Genomic DNA, 22,285 nt, shown 5'->3' on the forward strand with positions numbered 1-22,285 from the left:
AAAAATTACTGGAGGGAAAGTCACTCTAACGCGTAATACCAGCCTACACTGAATGTTTTATGAGGACATTTTTACGTCTTAATGCGGAACGCTTCCATCCTTCTTCCATTAAAAAGTAGAGGGAGAGACGCGGGAAGGATTTACCGAGGCACTGCTGATGTGCTCCTCTTTCCCGGCCGGCAGTGCTGAGTGGCTGTCGTGCGGTGGCCTCCTCCCTTGAGATAAGCTCTGATTCTGTAGCGGGGGTGGGGGGCACTGAAAAGACATTGCTGTGTCGCATTTTGACTCAGAAATAAACATTGTTTACATTTTCCCTTTGCAGACTTTGACTGTAGCGACCCTTTAGGCATGGAATCGGGAGAGATAACGTCAGATCAGATCATGGTTTCATCCCAGTACAATCCTAGCTGGTCCCCAGAGCGCTCCAGACTCAACTACTATGAAAATGCATGGACACCAGCAGAGGATTCCAACAAAGAGTGGATACAGGTAACCTACTAACAGGAAGATAACAGCACATCACTGATAACATTTAAATTTTTAACAGGAAGTTCAATCAAAAGGCAGCGTGGAACAATTCTCCAGCTGTCTGTGGTCTGTCTTTCTGGAAGTGCGTCACAGTCTAAGGGTGTGTTGTGTATTTGACGCGACCGCTGCCTGCTCGAGCACAGTCAGTGTGCTCCGTGTTTGTTCTTCGGCCTCTGGAGGTGCAGCTTCTCCATAACACCCAACAGTTCCGATGATGAATGTCAGCTGTCCTGATGGACCTCTGGGGTGGTTAAGTTCACGCCTTACAAAAATTGCGAGTCCACTCTCTCTATCACTGTCTACCTACCTGCCTATCTCTCTCTCCCTCCCTCTGTCTTCTTGTCCTATCTGATAACTTTTCCTTCTCCGTGATAACAGAGACCGCCTCTGGGGGATGCTGGGATTTATTCCAGGCGTCCTGCCTGGCTTCACACACACACAGACACTCTCAAACACACAAACAGGCTCCGTCATATTTTTTTCTGACTGTCAGCTTATCTGCACAAAATGATCATCACCCACCAAGGGAACTTTATGTGGGAAGATTAAGGATTTAGTTCTTCCATCCCTAGACTGGGATAAGTCACATATTCCAAGTCCACTCACAGCACAACCCCCCCCTCCAGTGACATACCCACTGAGGCACTACCTAGATGCATTCGGAGCTTGTTTGATTTATTAACCGAAAGCCTCCAGGCCTCGTAAATGCCCAGACTGTTTGTCTTTTTCGACTCTTTTCTACAGTCTTTGCTTCACTGCTGAAAACTTTGGCTCCGGCATATTCCTCGGGGGATGAATAATAGAGCTGACCCAAAGCCAAATATTTGCTTGGGGAGGGCCATAAGCAAGCTTTTCCTTTATTATTGCAATGAAAATATTGTCCTGGGGGCCCCTGTTGCTCCTTCAGACTAATTTAATCAGTGTGTGTACGTGCGCCGGTTTACGCGCACTCTCCCATGCTTGTGTGTGTCCGTGCGTTCATACTTGAGTTTGTGGATGAGTGGGACTGTCTGGCAGGGTCCATATTGTCCTGCAGAGGAACTCAGCATGTGTCAGAGTGGAACAAGGCACGGGCTCCTTTACCACTTCCTCCAGCGGTTGGATGGTCTGTTGCATTACAGCATTTGTCTTTCTAAAAGGAAAGTCCATTGTTCACAGCCCGATAAGTGTAACAGCTTAGACTTGAAGGCTGCGCCGCTCTGGTTCTCTTCCATGTCATGTTGTGAGTTATCACAATGATTTCTTGCCACTCCAGCCTCCCCCTGTTTTAGTATTGATCATATTGAGGATTTGATTTGGCAGTAAAATCTGCATTTTTAAAAGGAGGGATGTGGTCTAATGAGCATGCTGATTTCCCAATACTAATCAGATGAAAACACAGAATGAGACTTGTCTAATTTCAGACTCTGTGAAAGAGCCAAGTCTGCGCTTGCCACGTAATTTATGTTTTGGTTTTTTTTCCGAGGATGTACTTGTGCCGAGCGCTCCGAGCAGAAGTCCAATTATCACAAGTGGTATTAAAAGACTAGAATTCTTCATTCCTCTTTCATTAAGCCTGTCCGTGGTGTTGCAACAAGCTCAGTCCCCCCTCGCGGCACGTACAAATCATCTCAGTGCGCAGTCAGATGCATAGTAATCAATTCATTATTTATTTCATTATCATCCCCTGACTGCAGTTTGAGGCAGACAGTTTTATTATTCATGACAGCCCGGCCTTTGATTCCTGGGCATTTTCTTTTGCTCTGCTTTGCCTCTTCTTTGCCGAACATAATCCAGATTTGTCATCCATTTTAATACTGCCTCATTCTGATGCATGGAAAGGAGGAGGGCGAGATGCTGGAGTCTGTGCGCTCTCCGCTGGGTAATTAGATTGGTGTGGTGGGTACAGCATTGAGTGCTGGGTTAGCCAGGTCATTAATCAGCCCCTTTGGTCTACACGGAGATGGACAGATGTCCTTTGAGGAGGTTTACAGGGGAGGGAAGAGGGAGGAAAGGAAGGAACAATAATCCCTCAAAACAGGTCTTTCTTTTTTCATGCTTGAAAATTTTAGGCTTACAAATCTACATCAAGGTAGAAAGAGATTTGTACGAATTACCCTGCTGCGCGACGTGTGTCTTTTTCAGATGCTTAGCAGTGGGGTTCTCTGGAGCAGGTTGAGGTATTAAAAAAATAATAAATGAGGATACACCACAAGTTTTCACACAGCACCAGTGAGGAAATGTCCGCATCTGTACAACACATTTAACTCTGAAGGGGAGGTATAGTCTATGGATTGGTGTAATGGTTCCTCGGGGAGCGTGATTAGGGAAATTGCTGAGAAGCTCACATAGTGTACAATGGCTTTGTCAAGGATGTCAGAGGAAGGATCTGATGGCCACCAAGAGTCAGTAAAGCATCTGAAGGACTCAATAAAAGACACTCCAAGACTGAATCTCTGTGAGACGGCTGCCATTGATTGCACATACACACAACATGAATAATTTAGACTGTCTTGGAGAGAACCCAACTGTCAATACCTGAAAGCCTCTTTATTGAGCATCTCATAATGGCAATATACAGTACACGCTATCCCATACAGCTGGGGCTTTTAATTTTTATTTTTTTATGCTCATGAGCTTGAGCTTGTCTCCATATCTATAATTTAGCTGGAACGGATCCTGCCATTATCTTCAATCTTCTTGTCAGGATGCATTATCCCTGACTACTTTGTCAGTATTTATGTATTTTTTATGTGTCTCTGATAAGCTAAATTGTTTAATCATAAATGGAGATAATGAGTCCCTTTACTCTTGTCATGCGTGCTTTAATCTCACCTTTGTTGCAGACATCAAAGGTTCAGAAGCATATCGGTGTTTTGTTGACACAATATGCCTCTTTATCTCCCACATGCAATATTAATCTCATGGTAAAGTCAACCGTTTGCGGGGGATATTGTCACAGGTTTAAGTTGCAATTTGAAACACGGGGGGGCACAGCCCTTCCTGGGTGTATTTGCCCAGGCAAAGCCATACAGCAAACTGTGCTTTGAATCTGAGGCCAGATAAACCTTCACCAATCAAACACTTGCAGAGAGCCTTGATAATGGTGCAATTCCTTCCACCAATCAGATAAGAATGAACGCTAAATCCATGTGGTCTGCCCACAGGCTGTATATAATAAATGGACAAAGGTATGGTTATGTCAGATTAGATTGTAAAGTCTCACTTTGAAGCCTCAAGTTAACATTATGGGCAACTGCTTCTAGTTCGTTTGTTTATTTTCTTTTACAGCCAGAACTAACCATATATGCTAATGCTAGTAAGAAAAAGATTTCATAGACATCATATGTGTATGACACAGACATAATTTCCCACTAATAAGTGCTAAATTACAATACTATACTTTCCGTTCCTAAGAGTTGAGCTTGCTAATTTTATAGAAAATGCTCCAAAAATCACCAATACCCCAAAAAGCATTCAGGCTTATCTTTACCTGACGGCTATGCTAACACGGGGAGCCATAACCAACAGCTGGTCAACTATGTGGTGCAGACCATCCAAGAGGTTCGTGCATCAGTTTTAGTGAGTCAAATTCTTGTGTCTTACTCATTTGTTAATTTGCGCTGATGGGCAGATGTGCAAACTGTGGATGCTAGCTTTAGCCGATAATTTATTAATCTACTCGCTTATCCAAATGTTGCTATTTCTGGTTTGGAAAGGCCAATATGTCACCTGCAAAAAATCTAACACTTGAAAATGAGGAGACCAGAAACCACTGCATGATGTCATAATGTCTATATCGTTAGTTTTAGCTAGATACTGTGGCATTGGCTTTTTTTTTTTAGCTCTCTTGCAGCTTGGATCTGACACACCCTATTTTCCATCATCTAAAAATGTTCTCTAAACCCTAGATCAATGATTTGTGAAAATGTCTCCTTCATTGCTATTGTCTGCTTCTTTACCTCAGCCTCTGTTTGGGCTTACTTCCCATACCAAGTGATAAGTAATTAGAATATGGAGTAGTAATTAACAGCAGATTCTCAGTTGATGAAGTCTAGTGAGAGCCGAGGAGCGGAGGCTGGCATGCAGCTGCTGGTGAGATCATCATCGTGCCTTACAAATGGAAACAATGGATGCTGTCTGTGCCTCGCTCCTTCTAGGCCTTGCGCTCAATTGGAAAATCAATGAGAGAATAGAGACCCACACTCGACTGGAGCGGCCCAAAAGTCAGACTAGAAATCGAAACATGAGGGATAGCATGATGTAATTAAATGAAACAGTACTGCATCAGTACTCTGAGACAAAACCTCAGCTCAACCATAATCAGCTTCATTTTCAGTGCCTGAAAGTCCCGTAGCCGGTCATCATCTCCAAGCGATCACGTGCAGCTGCGTATCCTGAGATCAGATCATGCAGCCACTTCCAGACGTGACATACCTTCAGGTCTGCCCTGCTTCCCATCCCTATCACTGTTTCTGGGTTTCATAATCATTACTCAGCACGTTAGTCATGTGTGTGGCATGGCTGGGAATGACCCTGGAGTTAGTGTGATAATGATGATTCACAAAGGAAAAACTTGAAGCCAGACTGTTATCCTCCCTCTCCAATCACGCAACAGTGCATATGTTTAAGCTCACCCCCACCTCACGCATGACAAACCAGGCAACCTTTAACTTAACTATCGCTGTCATCCAGCCTGTACATCCCTCTTTGTCAAGAAAACAGATGATCAGCGCATGGGAAGACCTGCATAATTCAGTGCCACCAAAGAGGTGCCGTGGTGCTAAAAATAAACTGTAATCCTGTCAGGTGAACACTGTGATAAATGGAAGTTCGTGAGAGGAGCTCATAGGTCCCGGAGCATTTGAGTAATACAATTTTCATGAAAGAACAAATTAATTACAGTTTCCAGGTAACTGAGCTATTCCTACAAAGCTCCTGCTACACCAAAAGTGACTGTGGAAGAAATTAGTGAAGAGATTGCCAAAAGCTGGTTTAGAAATACTGCATCTGGGAATGGAAGCGTGTCTCTTTAGCTTCGTGGCGAGGTATCTTTGCGAATGTCAGCTTCACCGAAATGTCAGCCTCCTCTCATTACCATACAAAGAAGATTGTAATCAGATTTTGTATGCAAAAAAAAAAAAGAAAGTGACTCGAGACTCTCCGCCTGCTTCATCACTTCTGACTATACTACCCTTTGAGATCCATAAAGCATGTCCAGGGGTTGTTTCCTTGACCGGGGCTTCTAACTGTGTCTACCAGCTGCTCGTTGACTTTGGAACTCAGAGGAGCTCTCCTTTCTCTCTCACCCTGGGCATTTCTCTTGTTGTTGTTTTTTGGTGAGGGAAAACGAATAAACTTGTTCCCTAGAGGCCTTGGTTATTCAGTCAGCAGCCCACACAGATAGGAAGCTATTCCCCCCCCCCCCCCCCCCCCCCCCCCCTGTTGGGCAAGCAGAGAAATGGATTTCAAAGAAAAGTACTTCTTCTCGCAGAGTACGGATTGCTCTATGCAACTCCTTGGCAACTCAATTATAAGCCAATCAAGCAGCGAGAGATAGAGCTTTTGAGTCTTTGCCGTTTCTTTAAAGCTCCCCCCCCCCTTCCCCGCCAACTCTCACACACACACCCCTCCTTCCCTCCCAGGCCTTATAAACCACGTCTTCTTTCTACACCTACATAAAACTGACAAGGCTTTAGCCTCGAAATACATATCATGTGGCCTTGCTGCACATCTGAGTCATGCAGAGACAATACACCTAATGATCACGCCTACAGCTCCTACTGCCAATGAGGTATAATTAGAAAACTTCAAACTAAGCCACACTTGCGCAAACAGATACAGAAATACAACGTCTATCTGAACACATGCAGTGCATCCGAAAAGTCTTCACAGCGCTTCACTTGTTCTTCACATGGATTAAATTCATCTTTTTTGTAAGAATTTCCCAATACTTTTTTCACTTCGTGATTATGAGGCATTGTGTGTAGAATTTTGAGGTGAGAAATTGAATTTAAGGCTGTAACATGACAAAATGTGAAGCAAGTGAATATTTTCCACACCCCCAAACTTACACACCAAATCAGATGTAATCAAATCAGACCATCCAGACGCCTTCTGTTGATTTCAGTGTGTCGGCCTGATTGCATTCACACCAGGCTTTAACTGGCTGATGTTACAAGCCCGAGCCCACGACTGATTCTCTTTCTGCCTTTCTGCTTCCATTACATTGCGGAACCACCGGAGCTGCGCGCACTGGCATTTGTGGGGCATAGGGCTTTTGACTCATCAGTTTGCCTCATAACAGGAAGGGAGAAAACATCTCAGGCGCACGCACACTCAGAGAGAAAGTCACACATATTCTGGACTGTGCCGGAGCAGGAAAAACTCGTGGGAGACAAGGACACACTGAAGCCTTGCCCAGATATCAGCCTGCCACTGCTTTATGGAAAGATTGTGGGTGATTTCTTACCCCGCCTGGCATGTTTATGGCTCAGGTTGTGTGTCCCACCAGATATGAGTTACTGTGCACCGGCATGTCCCAGAATGTGTGTTGTCATTTATCTATAGGTGGGCTCGAGTCCAAACACTTATGCAAGGGGAAAGAATAACAATATGGCAAATGCGCAGCAGATACAAGCTTTCGTTCTGTTTGATCAGCAGAGTCTGGAAACGCAGAGCCTCCCTTTAGGCCTGCGATTAGGAGTCATAATTCACACCTTCCTCGCAGTCATTACATCACCCATTAGACATGACTCAGCCTTTCATCTGCAGATGACAAACGGCTTATCATCTGTGAGTGATCTATTTACCCAAGCTCCGCTGTGCACTCACTTTCTAAATGTTGGCTATCGGTTTATGTATATAGGTCAGCAAGTTCTGTCCTGTGCTCTGGGCTAAAAGGAGTCCCACTAGTAATCATTATCTGGGCCTGTTTGTTTTCACTGCGGTCTCTGCGGCGTAGGATGGACTCTGCTTTGCATCCAAGCGCCCTGGCAGCCCGCCTTCTCTCCATGACCCGTGCAACCCCGGTCTGTTAGCGCAGCCTCAGCACCGTTCTTCTGCTTCTAACAAGCAGCCATTAATAAATCATGCTTTGCTCATTACCCAGGCCCTGTTATCAGGCTGTGTCTGTGAAATTGATCTAGTCTGTGCACTTCTTCGCGGGAGACTCTGCACTCGTGTCCCTCACATCTTGCGAGGCATCGCTGTCAGCCACTTGTCCCTCCCCTCCTAACCTTCTCCTCGCCCTTCACCTCTCCTCTTTCCCTTTTTTTTTTTTTTTTTTTACCTCAATTCCACTGTTGGACTTACTTTCATTACAGCATTACAGCGATTTGGTTATGCCCACCACCGTGATAGTTTGTAGGAGTTTAAAACAAATGAGCGTAAGGTGATTAAAGTATGTAAAACTGGGAAGCGAGATTGCACAATCACGAACGCTCATTTTTACCCACCGACAAAACGTCTCTGCTAATCAGAAATATTTTGGCACGCACATGTCCTGAGATTGTCTGAGTCTGAGCACCCACGAGTGTTCCCAATTAGCCCCGCCACTCATTTCGTTCCCAGAGGCTCTTCTCCTCCATTAAACTTAATGAGATCCATTCAGAGAAAACAACCCCAAGGCCAAGTCTTCCTATTAGAGCATTTTCAGTGAAGCCTTTACAGTAAACTGCTTTGCTATTGGTCCAGGCTGAAAATATGTCAGACTGGCCATTTGAATGCAGATGTTAAAGACCTGCCTTGGCTAATGCACTAAACGCCAGCACAGACCCAGCTTCCTCCATCCACTACTGGCACATGCAGCCGTTTTAGCCAGCAGAGAGGAAGTAAGTTCCTTTGTTATTAAATGGGAACTGGCTGAAGCTGACAGGATTTGATTTTGTTTCTATTTGCAGACCAAAAGAAATCAGGGGGACTTACTGTAAAAGCCCCTTGAGCCTGTAGACAGGAACAAAAGTATTCTGTCTCCGTATTTGACTGTCTTTTTTGTTAGTCTTCATCCATCCACATCCTTTGGGCGGCCAGGACAGAGTGAGAGAATAGCAGAGTGGAACCTCATTTATTGCTCCCATCTGTTTATGTCTTTATATTTCTGGAGCGGGATTGACCGGCATTCTGTGGCATGCAGATATTCCTTCCCTGCTCTTCGCTCTGAATCATTAAGGGAAGCACACTACTGTATATAATGTTGGCAGGCAAAGTAGGTAGATTCTGTGTGGCTTTAGTCTCAGCAGAGCTGGAGCCCTGCTAAGATAACCCTGGCTCTGATTGCCTAAAAAATGCACACGCTAAAGTCTGCTCACACTCCCATAAAGGATTTGACTGTTGTCGCACATGCTCAAGCCGACTATCTCCTCTGAGTCGATGCAGTAATCTGCTCGAGAGTCTGGTCGCCATCCGTCGGGGCTCGAGCCCATCTCACGTCAACATCAAAGGCTTCGTCTTTCCCCGTGATCTTGGAAATCTGTTCCACCAACGCCCAAGCTTCTTGCATTTCTCTTGTTTTTCAGGGGGGGGGGGTTAAACGGTGTCCGCACGCAATACCATTACTCCTCATTACCGTCAGCTCAGCCTGTCAAAAGACGGTGTTAGTGCTTGTTAAAATTAAGCACGCTACTTTTACACCGAGGGCTTGGGATTCTTTGAAAGTTTTGCAGGTCGACACCACACCCACTCTTTTTCTTTGCCTCTGCTGTGGATGATGGGATGATAGGTGAGGTCCAAGGAGCCTCTGCAGTGGTCAGAGCGAGCTCATTTATTATTGCTGGTGGCTGAAAAATTATACCTTTATCCCGCTGGTAAACGAATCAACGGGATCAAAGCAAGTTTTGAAGGCCGTTCCTGCCGCAGACACAGAAGCCGCGGGGACATATATATATGTAAGGACGAGGATTCTGTCTTTCCTGGCAGTGATGGTGATGGTTTTAAACAGGCATGATGGCTGGCAGACACAGACTGCGCTCCCTTTTCCAGGTCTGATGGAAACCAGCCCCACTTTCTGTCCAGCATCATCTCTGAGTGCAGCACCCATGCACTGAGCAAAATATACGTACACACAGACATTCACTCCTCCACCTCTCTGACCCTGCTACCTCTGGCTGTCTCCTTGTGAAAATATAATAGCCCTGCAGTAATGTACTGCAGTTCATGATTACTTTATAAAGCCCTGCATATTTTAAAGACACATCATTTGATATTCAGTCTGTATCTTTCTTTCCCGCTCACAGGTTCTGATGATGTGATTGCAGACCCTGTTTTATTCACTTCTATCCAATGAGCTCTCGCGTCCCTTCGCTGGAAATTAAGTTGTCGTCCTGTCTCTGCTTCATTAATGCGAATATCATTTTATTGCTGTTTATTAAATTCCAGGTAGCTGCTGATGAGGCTATGACCGGAGGTGAATCAGATAGCGGGGACTCATTTTTAACTCTCCAACTTGTCTTGTGTATTATTAATATAGGCTGTGCGCTGAAAGCCGTCTTTACAAAAGTTGTCAGGCAAAGAGCTTTACATTGTAGCACTTTTTGCCCAGGCTAATCAGCGAAACACTAAAGGAGAAAGTAAAGTGATGGGCAAACTCACTGTAAACTTGTCTCTCCTCTCTTCACCCTTTTCAGGTGGACCTTGGGTTCCTGCGGTTCGTCTCGGCCATCGGCACCCAGGGCGCCATTTCCCAGGAGACCCAGAGGGTTTACTTTGTCAAGTCCTACAAAGTGGATGTCAGCTCTAATGGAGAGGACTGGATCACTTTGAAAGAAGGCTCCAAACAGAAGGTATATTCCTCAAGAATTAAAAGTTTATTTTGAGCCACGAGTGGTGTACCGGCACCACCTCTGTGTTATGAACTATTTTTGCAGTGAAAAAGCTTTATTTATTCAGATAAATGAACAGAACCCAGAGCAGTTCAGGCACCAGTGATCACAATGTGAGATTGATCAGTTCAGATGCAGCATGAAAGAAGGAGCCGAGGTGAAGGAGGTTTATGGTCAGCTTCCACAACTGCTGCAACTATGCCCTCGTTAAAGAAGCTTTAATAGCGTGTCCTACAGGCTGGGATTACAACTAAGCTTAACTCCATGACCTGTCTGAACTAATGTTGTGCTCACTTTCTGATAGTGTTTCTAGATGCTTTGGCTGTAGCTCTTCATAAGACTGTTTTGGAAGAAACTAAATCATCAAAATAGCTGACGTTCACTCCTCCTTGACCAGTGACTGTGTCATGAAAAACCACCCATGCACATGTGCTACACTTGGAATATCCCGTCCAAACAGCACATCTAGCTGATTTAAATTGCAGTCTTTTCAAAGTTGCTTACGAACTCAACTAAAGGGGAAATACCGGGCTGTATGTACTTAAACCACATTCTCCCAACATGTAATTATACACTTTAAATCAGTAGGGTAATATACCCACTCTCCGTGTAAGCGCATGACATTTACAGCAAAAACGACGGCAATAAAGTCCCTGCAAGGAGGACCGTGCTGGAATGTTGCCTCTGTTTTATGTCAGGGACCTGTCAATTTTTCATTTAAGAAGCAGGGAAAAACAAAGACTTGACAGACAAGAGATAAAGAGGAGCGGGAGCGATGGTTGTCGTGTTTGAGCAGCTGGCAGAGAGGGACAAGAAAATGAAGGAAGAGAGGGATAGTATGCTTGACCGGAGTGAGACAGGCGATGACCACTGATTGCAGATCAGCCTGTCAAACAGGTTTTTGTCCATCTGGAAGCCTCTCTGTGGGTGTCCAGAGGGCAAGGGAAGAATGTGTGTGTCCATGTAAATACCACAATTTCCAATCAAGAGTGTGAGGCTACCACTCATATCAAGACGTTTTCAAAGGCAACAGAGCATCCAAGAACGATTGTTTGTGCTGCTGTGTACATGTCCCCCAAGCCCTCTCCAAAGTTCACTGTCACTTCTATAAAGTGGCAGCTTAAAGGTACCGTGGTAAACTCAGCCTGCGTTTTCCAGGCTCTAAAGTGCTTTTGTGCAGAGGGGCACCATTTGGTACATGCTGAGACTGCAGTTTGGCATCTTAGCGCAGCTCCGGAAAAAGCCACTTTACAGTTAGCGAGTGGAGACTCAGCATGACTTTTGAGAGAGTGGAAGGTTTTCTTACAGGTTCCCCTTAGTGATGTCCCTGTACTCAAGGAGTGCATGGCAAGCAGTTGGACACAGCTGCATGAACTACTCTTAGTTTTTTACTTTAGAGTTGATTAGCCAAACTACCAAACTTACTGCCTTTCTATCTCTTTTCCATCCTGCTTACTTCAGCTGGGTTCCTCTTTGCCTCATTGCCGCTAAGTCACGGAGGTCAGGAGGTCATGTGGTCACTGCTGTGATTCAATTACCCGGAATGAACTGTGACGGACTGCGGGGAGTTGTTTGGCTGGGTGGCCAGCCTACTCATATGATGCCAGTAAACTGTCAACAGACCTAAGGGGGGGACAGTGACGTCTGTGACCTTTCAACAAGACACTGCAGTAAAACCTCCAACTGATCAGGAAACAGAGGACAGTGAAAGAGCATCTTGAGCCAATCTGGTATATCTCGTCTCAGGTTTCATAGTCACATTACCCAGCCTGTGGGGGCTGCTACATATGGAGAAAGAGGAAACATTTAAACCATCTCATTAAAAAAGTGGCCATAAAGCTTGCCTTCCAATGCTACATCTTGTGTAAACTTAATGCAGATGAAGGCCGATCTCTGAGCTCCAGTGAATTCCGTCTCCGTCTCGTAGAAATTCTGCATCTCAGCAGCTCAGCATATTCTATTGATAACTTACTTCCCTCCTGCATCTTTCACAGGTTTTCCAAGGCAACACCAACCCAACTGACGTTGCCAAGACGAAGCTTCCCAAGCCCACGCTGACGCGCTTCGTTCGGATACGTCCCGTTACCTGGGAAACAGGCATCGCACTGCGCTTCGAGGTGTACGGCTGTAAGATATCAGGTTGGTTGCTGCTGAGATCACATACACATTCATACAGTGACTCCATATTCCATTTTCATATGCCTAATCAGCTTACACCACAGACTCTAGTCAGAATTTCTGCTCTCTTGCGGCAACCTAGTTGATATTTCCCATCCAGGCCTCACTGGTGCAAACACCTCCCTCCTTATCTGCTTCCTTTAAGGCTAAAGCAAGCTGTTGCATAATAGAGAAGTGGTGCATGAAGGAGGATTGCCTATTTATGTCTCCCCATGTTTAGATGTACCTCATCCAATATATATGAAGCCAACAGCTTGCAGGCAGAGTGAGCTGAAGCCGGGTGGGCTCTGTTTGGGCCCATCCCTCCTGCAGATCTTTCCTCAGCCTCCTCTTTAGTCTGGCTTTGCTTTTAAAGCTTTGATTTTGTTTGTCTCATCTTTGCCTTTTTTTTTTGTTGATGTTATTTTAATGTGTGGTATGTGCATGTGTGTGCGGCTCCCTTTCGTATGGTTTTTAGCACATCTGCCTGACTCTCTGCGGGATTATGAACATGTGTATTGAATTCTAATTAGCACTTGGATGTGTGTTTTGTTCCCCTGCACTTACAAATGAAGTGGACAGGGACAAAATATATGAAAGTAAGCCTCTTGTATTTTTTCCAATGTTGTGAGCGCCCAGGATTAAAATTAGGGGTGGAATTATTTGCAGCCAGCTAAATGTGAGCCGGTCGAGTGTTGTTTTTTAAAAAAAACTTTTAATGGAGCTTTGTAGCTCTCTGGTACATATGCAGAGCACTGTGGGTACAGCAGGGTTACAGATGGGGCGTGTGTTTTGGGGCGCACGACCAGACCGCTGCGCAGAGCATAAACACATCACAGGATCGAAGTCACCACAGGGCCTCGGGAATGACGTCAGCACCCCTGGGTGCTCTGAAGACACTGCCAGCTTCACTGCATGCTAGCAGAGAACGAGAAGCTCTGAGGCTCTTGAGGGCTGCATAAACTCAGTGACTCACTCCGTTCTACACTTAGTTACAAATCCTTGATACAAGATCTTGAGTAACTAGTGCTTTTAAAGTGCTCTTAAAGTTCATCGCTGCTTTTCTCACCAATAAAGGACTTTTCAAATCTGCATTTTTTCCAAGTTTTCCCCTTCCAGTTTTTCTTTAAAGCCATAACTTAGGCATCACAGGAGAGGAGGAGTAAAATCCCAGAATGCGGCAAGATGTTCTCCCTTAAATCATCATGGTCGCGTGCCGATCTAAACAGCTACTCATTAATGAACAAGATCCGCCACCCTGTTGTTAGTAAATATGCCGCGGTGTATAAATATCACTGATAAACCACCGATGCTCCACCCAAACCCTGTGCATGGCCCACATAGCCGCGTATCACCTTGTGCTTGCTCCCCTGGGTGTGCCGCTGCGTGCATGGCATCGCAGCTGAAGTCAATTAACAGCTCCAGATGACCCAGGCACTCGGGCAGAGCGTCTAAGCTCAGATCAGTGTCTCTCACACGCACTATCACACATGTGTACCTTTCTCTGTATCCTCCCACTTCAAAGGGGGTTCAGTATGCCTTTGCTCTGCCAGGGCCCAGCTCACTGATCGCTCTCAAACAGATTCTGGCCAAAGATGAAAGAAAGTGGGAGAAAAATAAAACAGTCGAGGAGCATTCGCACAGCCAGCATTTGTTACATGAGCTCCAATTTGGACCTTTTCGAGAATGCGGGAGCAGAGATTTGTCCCACGGGTTCTCACAGGAGCCGGTTTAGATAACTGGAGACAGAGAAAAACAGAGAGAAAGACAAGTCTGAACGGGGCCTTGTTTTCTCCAAGTTTTCGCTGACTTTTCCCAGACGCAGCTACGCTATTGATTCCTGCTGCGGTACAGTGCACGCTCTGTCTCATACAGACACAGAAGATGTAATAATGCTGGGATTTATCCCTCCGTGGGAGCCAGATAGTAAATATATTATTGCTTAGCACAGGTCTCTGACTCAGTGTCTTGGGATTAAGTGCTGGAGGAAAGATAGGACGAGACACACAGGAAGATTTAAGCCCAATAAAAGCTGCTAATACAAGTGTCAGACTTCGAGTGGCAGCTCGTGGAAAAGTTTTGTGGACTCCTGTGGATTCTTTCTAGCTATGCAAAGAAGAATTTCTGAAGTATATAATATTTACTGCAGTCTCTCTATCGCGCTGCAGTTCAACCTTCTGTTTGGGTGGGGCAGCCAATTAAAGGACATATAGCTTTAAGTAAAGGTGACCTCTCACTTTAAGAGAGAGGAGAGCTAAAATGGCTTGTTTCAGACATAATGTGGACTGAGGCCCAGCAAACATTGGGATTATTTTTAATTATGAATCATGCAAAGTTACTCTAGTAGAGAATGTAAATGCAAAGCTGGAAGAGAGTGTAATCACTCTCCTTTACAGTGTTTACAGCATAAGTAAGTTGTTGTGCATGACTTTTACAACATCTCAAAAAGACAATCCCGTCTTGGGTTCAGAACTATTGTGTCCTTATCAATCACTCGCATGGTACAAAATTACTTCACAGATTTCACAAAACATTTGATAAAAGAATATGAACATAATTATGTCTATCTACAGATAAAGCATAACTTTCTCCTTAGGTCAGTTCATACAGCTAAAAATTACAGTAATCCTAAATTCAGAGCAGCCCACCAGTGTGACAGAGCTTTAAAAACTTATTATCTGAGACAAATTTGTTTTTATTTTCACATGTAGTGTTAGAGTTTGCTGGGTTTTGACTGTTGTTGCTGGGTTTTGACTGTTCTAACCAGAAATTTCTACATCCATGTACAGTCAATAAGTTTTCATTGGAATTATATCTGGCCACCTTTCGTGTAATATCAAGGCAAAAACATGAAAATGGACAAAAAAAAGTTTAAGGTTAAAGCATTCAGATGTTTCTACAAGCAGTAGCGATGAATTGGTGCCCTTCGACTTCATTATACAAGGGGATGTCACTGGAAACAAGGCTTGAGAAAATAAAATAAAAAAAAAAACCAGCTTTCTCTCTTTTAAACAAACTGGAGATGGAATCAAAGATCATAAAATATACAAAAAGTTAAGCTAGAGATGATCACAGAGGTAGAATAAAAAAAATAATACAATGAAAGAGGAGAAAAAAGTTTGGAACTTTGGACAGGAAACAACAAGGTGTTCAAAGATGCAGCCCCACAGATGTTAACAGCTGCGGAGCAGAAGGTAGACGAGTGCAGCAGCAGCAGCAGATAAAACACAAAGAGAATGTGTTTTTGTGTGTATATGAGTCTATAGAGGGAGGGGCAGAGAGATGAAAAGAAAAACTGCTCCCAGAATGCAGGAGATGGAAACACCAACAGAGAGGAGGGTTTTAATTGGCTGCCTGGAGACAACCGCCTCAGGCAGAAGAATTAGTATGCATGAGATCTGCAGGCAGAGAGACACAGAGAAAGAGAATAGAGGCAGAGATCACAGTAACATCACAACGAGTTTGGGGAATAGTTGTCCTCACTTTGACTTTGACTATCCATGACGATGCCCCTGTATGAACTCAAATTCACTGAAGCAGAGCCGTGGCAAGCCTGATGCTGAACCTCAAGCCTTTGGATGCAGATCGCATGTTTTATTTTTCCATCTATCCGCTCTCTAGGTTTTCTTTTGTTTGTGTCAAAAAGCTAAGCACCTTTTGCTTTCCCATTTGCCTTTCAGAGTACCCGTGTTCAGGCATGCTGGGCATGGTATCAGGCTTGATTAATGACAACCAGATCACCGCGTCCTCCCATACAGACCGGAGCTGGGTACCAGAGAATGCTCGCTTGCTAACAAGTAGGACAGGATGGACCCTGCTGCCCCAGCCACAGCCCTTCACTAACGAGTGGCTGCAGGTGGATCTCGGCGAGGAGAAGCTAGTGAGGGGCTTGATCATCCAGGGAGGGAAGCACCGAGAAAACAAGGTGTTCATGAAGAAGTTCCGCCTGGGCTACAGCAACAATGGCTCGGACTGGAGGATGGTGCTCGACACCAGTGCAAACAGGCCGAAGGTGGGTTTTTCTCTCTTACCTTGCACAGTGCCCAACAATACTTGGGTATGTGTTCAGTTCTGCTATCAAATCAGAAGATTAGTCTTAATCAAAGCTCTCTTGTATCATTTTTCAATTCATGCACCCAGGACTTTTTTTTTTTCAAGAGCAAGGATTGGAATTGACGTTTTGATTTAACAGAGGTTTTACCTTCAGCACTGTGGAAAATGATTTGAATACCAACTTCTAAAAATGTCTCTTAGACACGTCAGAGCATCGATTGTGATTATGACGCATTTAGTCAATTTTCACCCGACTACGCGCCGGGCAGTTGTGAGTCATTGAACAGTCATTGTGAGTCAATTTTAGGAGTGCTTTGAATCACATTAGGATAAGCATCTTGAGTCTCTCAGAGTCCTTCCCCCTGTTCTCTCCTCCTGCTTTGTATTCTGCATGACACACACACACACCGTTCAACCCTTTCAATGGATAGTGAAACCTCTCCAGAGAGGAAGGAGGGGTGAAAGGGAGTCAGAGGGATGAGAGAGGAAAGAACGGGCAACAGTCGAGAAGTGACCAGAGATTTATCTCCCAGTGGCACTGCCTTGCGCTGAAGGCATACTTGCCAACACTTTGCTCGATGCATGCACACACTTACACACAAAGTATGTAAGTGTGTGCATACTCACGGATGCAGGCACACACACCTCCGAGAAGAGCTGCAACAGCTCGTCCCCAATTACAAGTGTCCCTGACAGGGCATAAATCTGATCCAGATGGGCTGATGGTTGATTTATGAAGGTAGTGAGGAGGATCCATATCCCGGCTGTCCTAGTTAGTGTCCTTTCTCCTCTTGCCTAAGAGTTTCCCAGCATCTAAGGCTCACCAGCCGTCTTCACGTGATCAAACCCATTAATCCGCTTCCGTCATTCCTCTCTCTCTTTCTTGGCTTGCTTCTCCCACACTGCCTCCTCTTTTCCTTCGTTTATACCTTCCCACATGGAGGACCGGAGAAAGAGTTAAAGGAGCAGAAAGTTACCCTTGTCAGAGGTGTGAGTCATGCTGTCTTTGCCACTGGACTCCTGTGTCACTCACCTAGTCTGTGCTTTGGATATCAGCAAGATTACACATCTGGTCAGCTTATTTATTTATTTTACTTTTCATCTGTCCACCTACCCAAAACAACCAACCCTCTGTATCCATTTTCAGAACGTAGGAGTAATTTTGCTGTAGGGTACCTGCATTTGGGGGGCTGTAGCAGTCAATACTAATCTTTATCACTCTTGCCCTTTTCCCTGCCAGATATTTGAAGGCAACAGCAATTATGACACTCCTGAACTGAGGACCGTGGAGCCTCTGCTGACCCGTTTTGTCAGGATTTACCCAGAGAGGGCCACTCCTGCTGGGATGGGCCTGCGGCTGGAGCTGCTGGGCTGCGAGATTGAAGGTAAAGCTCAAAAACATGTAGGACTTTCAATAAAATCGATTGCATTGTGTGTCCTCTGTCTAAAATGCTCCTTTCTGTTTTGATGCACAAAACTATAAAAGAAATAGAGTAGTATTTCTATTGACGCTGGTGACATTTCCACCCGTGGTGCTCATTTCTCCACCAGCAACAATTATGTGTTTACCAGTGGTGGCAAAGTTACTCCCCCAGAGTGAAACCTTTCTTCGAGCAGTTGACATTTTCAGCTATAGTGATGTTTTTAGTCACGAAAATGACATTTTCACTCCCGTAGTTGACGCCAAGACTGTCTTCGATTGTGTTTCATTTTCTCCCCGTGATGATAACCTTAGTGGGCACACCTAGACCTCTCAGACTACATGCTCACATCTGACGTGTGTTGACTCACACGCAGGTGAGCAGTCTATCATCCTAGCTAATGGCATGGCTGTGAGGAGCTAGCGCGTCATGTCTTTGCCACAGTCCTGTTTATTTAAAGACGTGCATGAGCGCTCCCTATGTCGAGCCCACAGCTGTCCAGCTCCTGCTCTTTATCCTTACAAGGGATAGTTGTCTTGTCTCCCTGTAACATCAAAGCTGCCCCCAATAGCTAGCCACTTCTACAGGGGATCAAATGAAAGCCCACCTGGCCCACTAGGATTATTGCATCCTGGCCCTCATCGCACTCTTCCCAACCTCGGCACGTCTTTCTTCTTTCAAAGGACTGCGCCCACTTTGCTATCTTTAAAATTACCATTATTTTTTTCCAGCTCTTTATCTGCCTCTCTCAAAGCTGATGTAGCACAAAAAACGCTCAGCAATATAAGCACACGGAGCATCCTAGCCCTAAGTGGATTTGCATATTGGATTTCAGGGAGGCCCATTCTCTTGTAAGCCTCATGGACTCCCACCGGGAGCTTTAGTCAGATGATAATGCTTGTTTTCGCTGTTAATGCCAAATACACACAAACTCGCACAGATTTATGCACACAGACCAACCGCAATCACCTTGCCAAACATGTGGTTACAGTAAACTGTACACAGTCGGGTGAGTGCACAGGCAGGTGCATCTCCTAGTGTGTACAAATGTGTTTGTGTGTGTATGTGTGTAGCAAGTCGTAGCAGGAGGCCGAAATCCTCATTTCTATGAGAGGCTCCCCTGACGCAGCGCTGACCCCATCCCTGACCTTCCCCACCCTGAATCTGACAGGAGCTGATCTGCCTCATATTTCATCTAGCAGAGAGAGCGAGCAAGAGCATTGGCTCACACACATGCACAAACACACTCAATCGCTCTCACGCACAACTACAGATATTGTACACATTTTTCAAGATGCTTGCCCCTGTCTGTCTTCGCCTCCCTTTTGTCGCCTCTCTCCTCATTCCTTCTCCTCGGCCTGCACTGAGGAAGCCAGTTTAATCCTCAGACAGTGCAAACACTTATGAAAGGTTTGGACTACAGGAAGTGTTTTGTAGCTCCTATAACTATTGGAGGAAATACACTTTTTTGTGCGGCCATACAGTGCAGGAAGAAGGACTATCAAAAGTTCTTGGAACCCTTTGATAGCGTTTCAAAGCTGCATACAAACTGGAAGGAATTTGTGGTGACATAGTGACCAGAGACCAGAGGCTGTAGTCGGGACCCACAATAAACTTTCAAGCAAGTGAAACTACCAAAGACAGTGAAGAATACTGTTGATTTACAGAGAGTCACCAAGGCAACCTGAGCCTGAAATACCAGCAAGAGACAAGCTGGCAGTTTCAAACTGATGCGCAATGAGCAAATCGTTTCCAGTGCTCCTACTTCAGGGTTTGGACTCTCCAAGCACAGGAAGTGATGTCAGTGACATGAATGAATGTGGGTTAGTTTAGATGTAAGCATACTTCGTTGCAGATACTGGCTGATATAAATTTAAAATCATCCAACAATATATGTCATGTCAGCTGTGTAGGGAAGAGCTGTAAAGTTGAAACAAAGCATGTAAAAACAGAACAACGGTGAAGTCCAAGCTTTTTTAAGACTATGTGTGACGGGGGGAAAATGCAACACAATGTTCGCTCGTCAAAGCAAAACTGTCCTCCCACATTTCCTCTCACCTTGAGCTTCTCCACACAGTGAAGCAGTGACTGATGAGAAGAAAGTAAAAAATCCCCAAAGCTCTGTGTGTGTAAAAACTTGTCCTGACAAATGGCTATTTTGTCTGCGCCACACAGTTATACCCTGCTTTTACAACTCTGTTGTAATCCTGACACTTACAACACAACAAACACACGCTCAGTCTTGTTTTGTTTGCAGATGTTTCTTTGTCAGCTGCTAGCTTGCTATCACACCATTAGCGGCCCTACAGAAGTGGGAAAGCATATAAAAAAGACCTTAGAAGACATGTAGTTGTTGGGGAAGTTCCTCAGTGTGCAGATACCCTCAAGGAGTCCTGAGAAATATTGGGTCTGAAATCTCCAAAAGGCACACCGCTGTGTGGCACTGGACCATGGAGCGGATTTTGGGCCTTTCCCACATCCAAGTGAAGCAGGGCCATAATGATAGACTGGAATGGCCCTGCTTATATCCAGTCCCAAGTCCTGTTACTCCACCTTCTAGTTTCAAAGCCTTACGCACCATGTATTCGCTTCAGCTCTATTTATACACCCACACCTCCACAGCTTGATGAAAGGATGGATACTAATAGCTCAGTTCTACACTAACGCTCAGCATGGAACTGTGAGCACAGCAATCGAGCTTACAGAAATATATTTCACTGTTTCTTCTTCTTTTCTTTCCTTTTCTGTTTTTGTTTAAACTATATGCTTAAAATCGTAGGCTTGAAAAGAAGGATTTCAGACAATTAACAAAAAGAAATGCGATGCTATTCAATAGATACTGGCCTTAAAAACAAAGGAAAACACTGTAACCTTTTTTTTTTAAGTAGTCGAAAAATCCCTTAAGCTAAAATCAGTGCACTTTCCATGTTTAACCTGTAATCTAACCTGTATTGTTTCCTCTCTCTCCCTCTCCAGCTCCTACACTCCCGCCAACCACCGCAATCCCGAGCACCACCCCGTCTGACGAGTGTGATGACGACCAGGCGAGCTGCCACAGTGGCACAGGTGATGACTACGACGTGACAGGTGCTAACATCGCCTTCATGAGACTGCGACCAGCCCCTTCCCCTAAACCCTCCCTTCCCTAATTTCCCCTTGCTTTTGCTGTGGCTGGCGCTCGATCGTCTCCCTCGATTCTGCGCCATCACAGCTTCTGTAGCATCGCTGCCGCAGTCAGATTTTGATACCAAACCCAGTCTTCCATGTACTGTACCCTGCACACTGGCAAGCATGCATGCACCCTCGTGTGTCCTGGCAGCCACACAACTCTAATTTGCTGCGCCCCCGTTGCTACCACCTCCTCCTCTTCAGTCTACCACTTCTTACCTTAAGCTCTGAGCGCTCACCAGAAAGCATTGTTGCATTTGCACCTGAAATCAATTCACCCACATCTGTTCTCTATCATTTCATCTCTCACTTGCTTTTTGCTCTGGCTCCCCCCCCCCCTCTACTCACTCCTAGCTTACTTTTCCTTCTAACCAGTCAACTATCTCAGCCTGCACCCCCCATTAACCAGCAGTCTCCAATGATGAGCATGGCACCGTCTCAGTCATGTGTATTGTATAAGTTCTTCCTGCTAGGAATACCAGAAAAAAGGCATTCATAAGAAAGAAGCCAGAGACAAGGCATGCGTTGATACGCCAAGTTTAGTTAGCATGGGTACTTATTTAAAATGAAACTTAGCTCATTGCAAACCTAGGCTAACTGTGCTAACATTCTGTATTGTGACAGGTGGTAACATGATGCCAGAGAGCACTACTGCTGAAATGGATACCATCCCAGGTGCGCAAAAGATACCATATATACATATTTTTTAAGGTCAGTGCTTTCAAAGTTTGCACATCAGAGCGATGAAACATACAGCGGGGCAAATGTTTAACTGCTCATGGTTTGTTCTGAATTAATTTCATGAATTCATCAAGAGACACACCTGAGATAATGATTGCCAGCCTCTCTCCTCTGATGTGTGTCTGTTATTAAAGCTGATGATATGGCCCTGAGAGGCTCCCGCTGACAGGGTAAAGGGAGGCTACGTGATGCAAGGCTAGCCGATGATTAGCACTGGTGCTCTGCTGCTGCCTTCTCAGCATAATCACTAATCACCAGGCTGACACTGACACACACACAGAGCGCGCACAGACCTGTAAAAGCCAGATGCAAATGACTGGAGGAAGTTAGGTGCACTTTGGGGCCCACATGCATGGACAGACACACATAGCCAGTGTCTCCTACAGCGGGCTGATGAGGCAGCAGTCAAGAAGCAGTGCC

The 22,285-nt window shown here is 45.1% G+C and overlaps 1 protein-coding gene across 3 annotated transcripts in view; it reads left to right on the top strand.

Annotated features, from left to right (window-relative positions):
• The window catches only part of nrp1a (neuropilin 1a), a 64,520-nt gene that overhangs the window by 36,548 nt on the left and 5,687 nt on the right, over positions 1-22,285 (top strand). For 2 of the 3 annotated variants that reach the window (XM_080865835.1, XM_080865837.1), the window contains 7 exons: positions 323-489; positions 10,131-10,286; positions 12,320-12,464; positions 16,163-16,494; positions 17,776-17,920; positions 20,933-21,043; positions 21,749-21,799. In XM_080865835.1, coding sequence (XP_080721961.1) covers positions 323-489; positions 10,131-10,286; positions 12,320-12,464; positions 16,163-16,494; positions 17,776-17,920; positions 20,933-21,043; positions 21,749-21,799 — 1,107 coding nt within the window. The remainder of the gene's footprint in view (positions 1-322; positions 490-10,130; positions 10,287-12,319; positions 12,465-16,162; positions 16,495-17,775; positions 17,921-20,932; positions 21,044-21,748; positions 21,800-22,285) is intronic. The other variant, XM_080865836.1, reaches the window with a different exon arrangement.

This window comes from Rhamphochromis sp. 'chilingali' (genome assembly GCF_963969265.1).
Source record: "Rhamphochromis sp. 'chilingali' genome assembly, chromosome: 18".
Taxonomy (NCBI): domain Eukaryota; kingdom Metazoa; phylum Chordata; class Actinopteri; order Cichliformes; family Cichlidae; genus Rhamphochromis; species Rhamphochromis sp. 'chilingali'.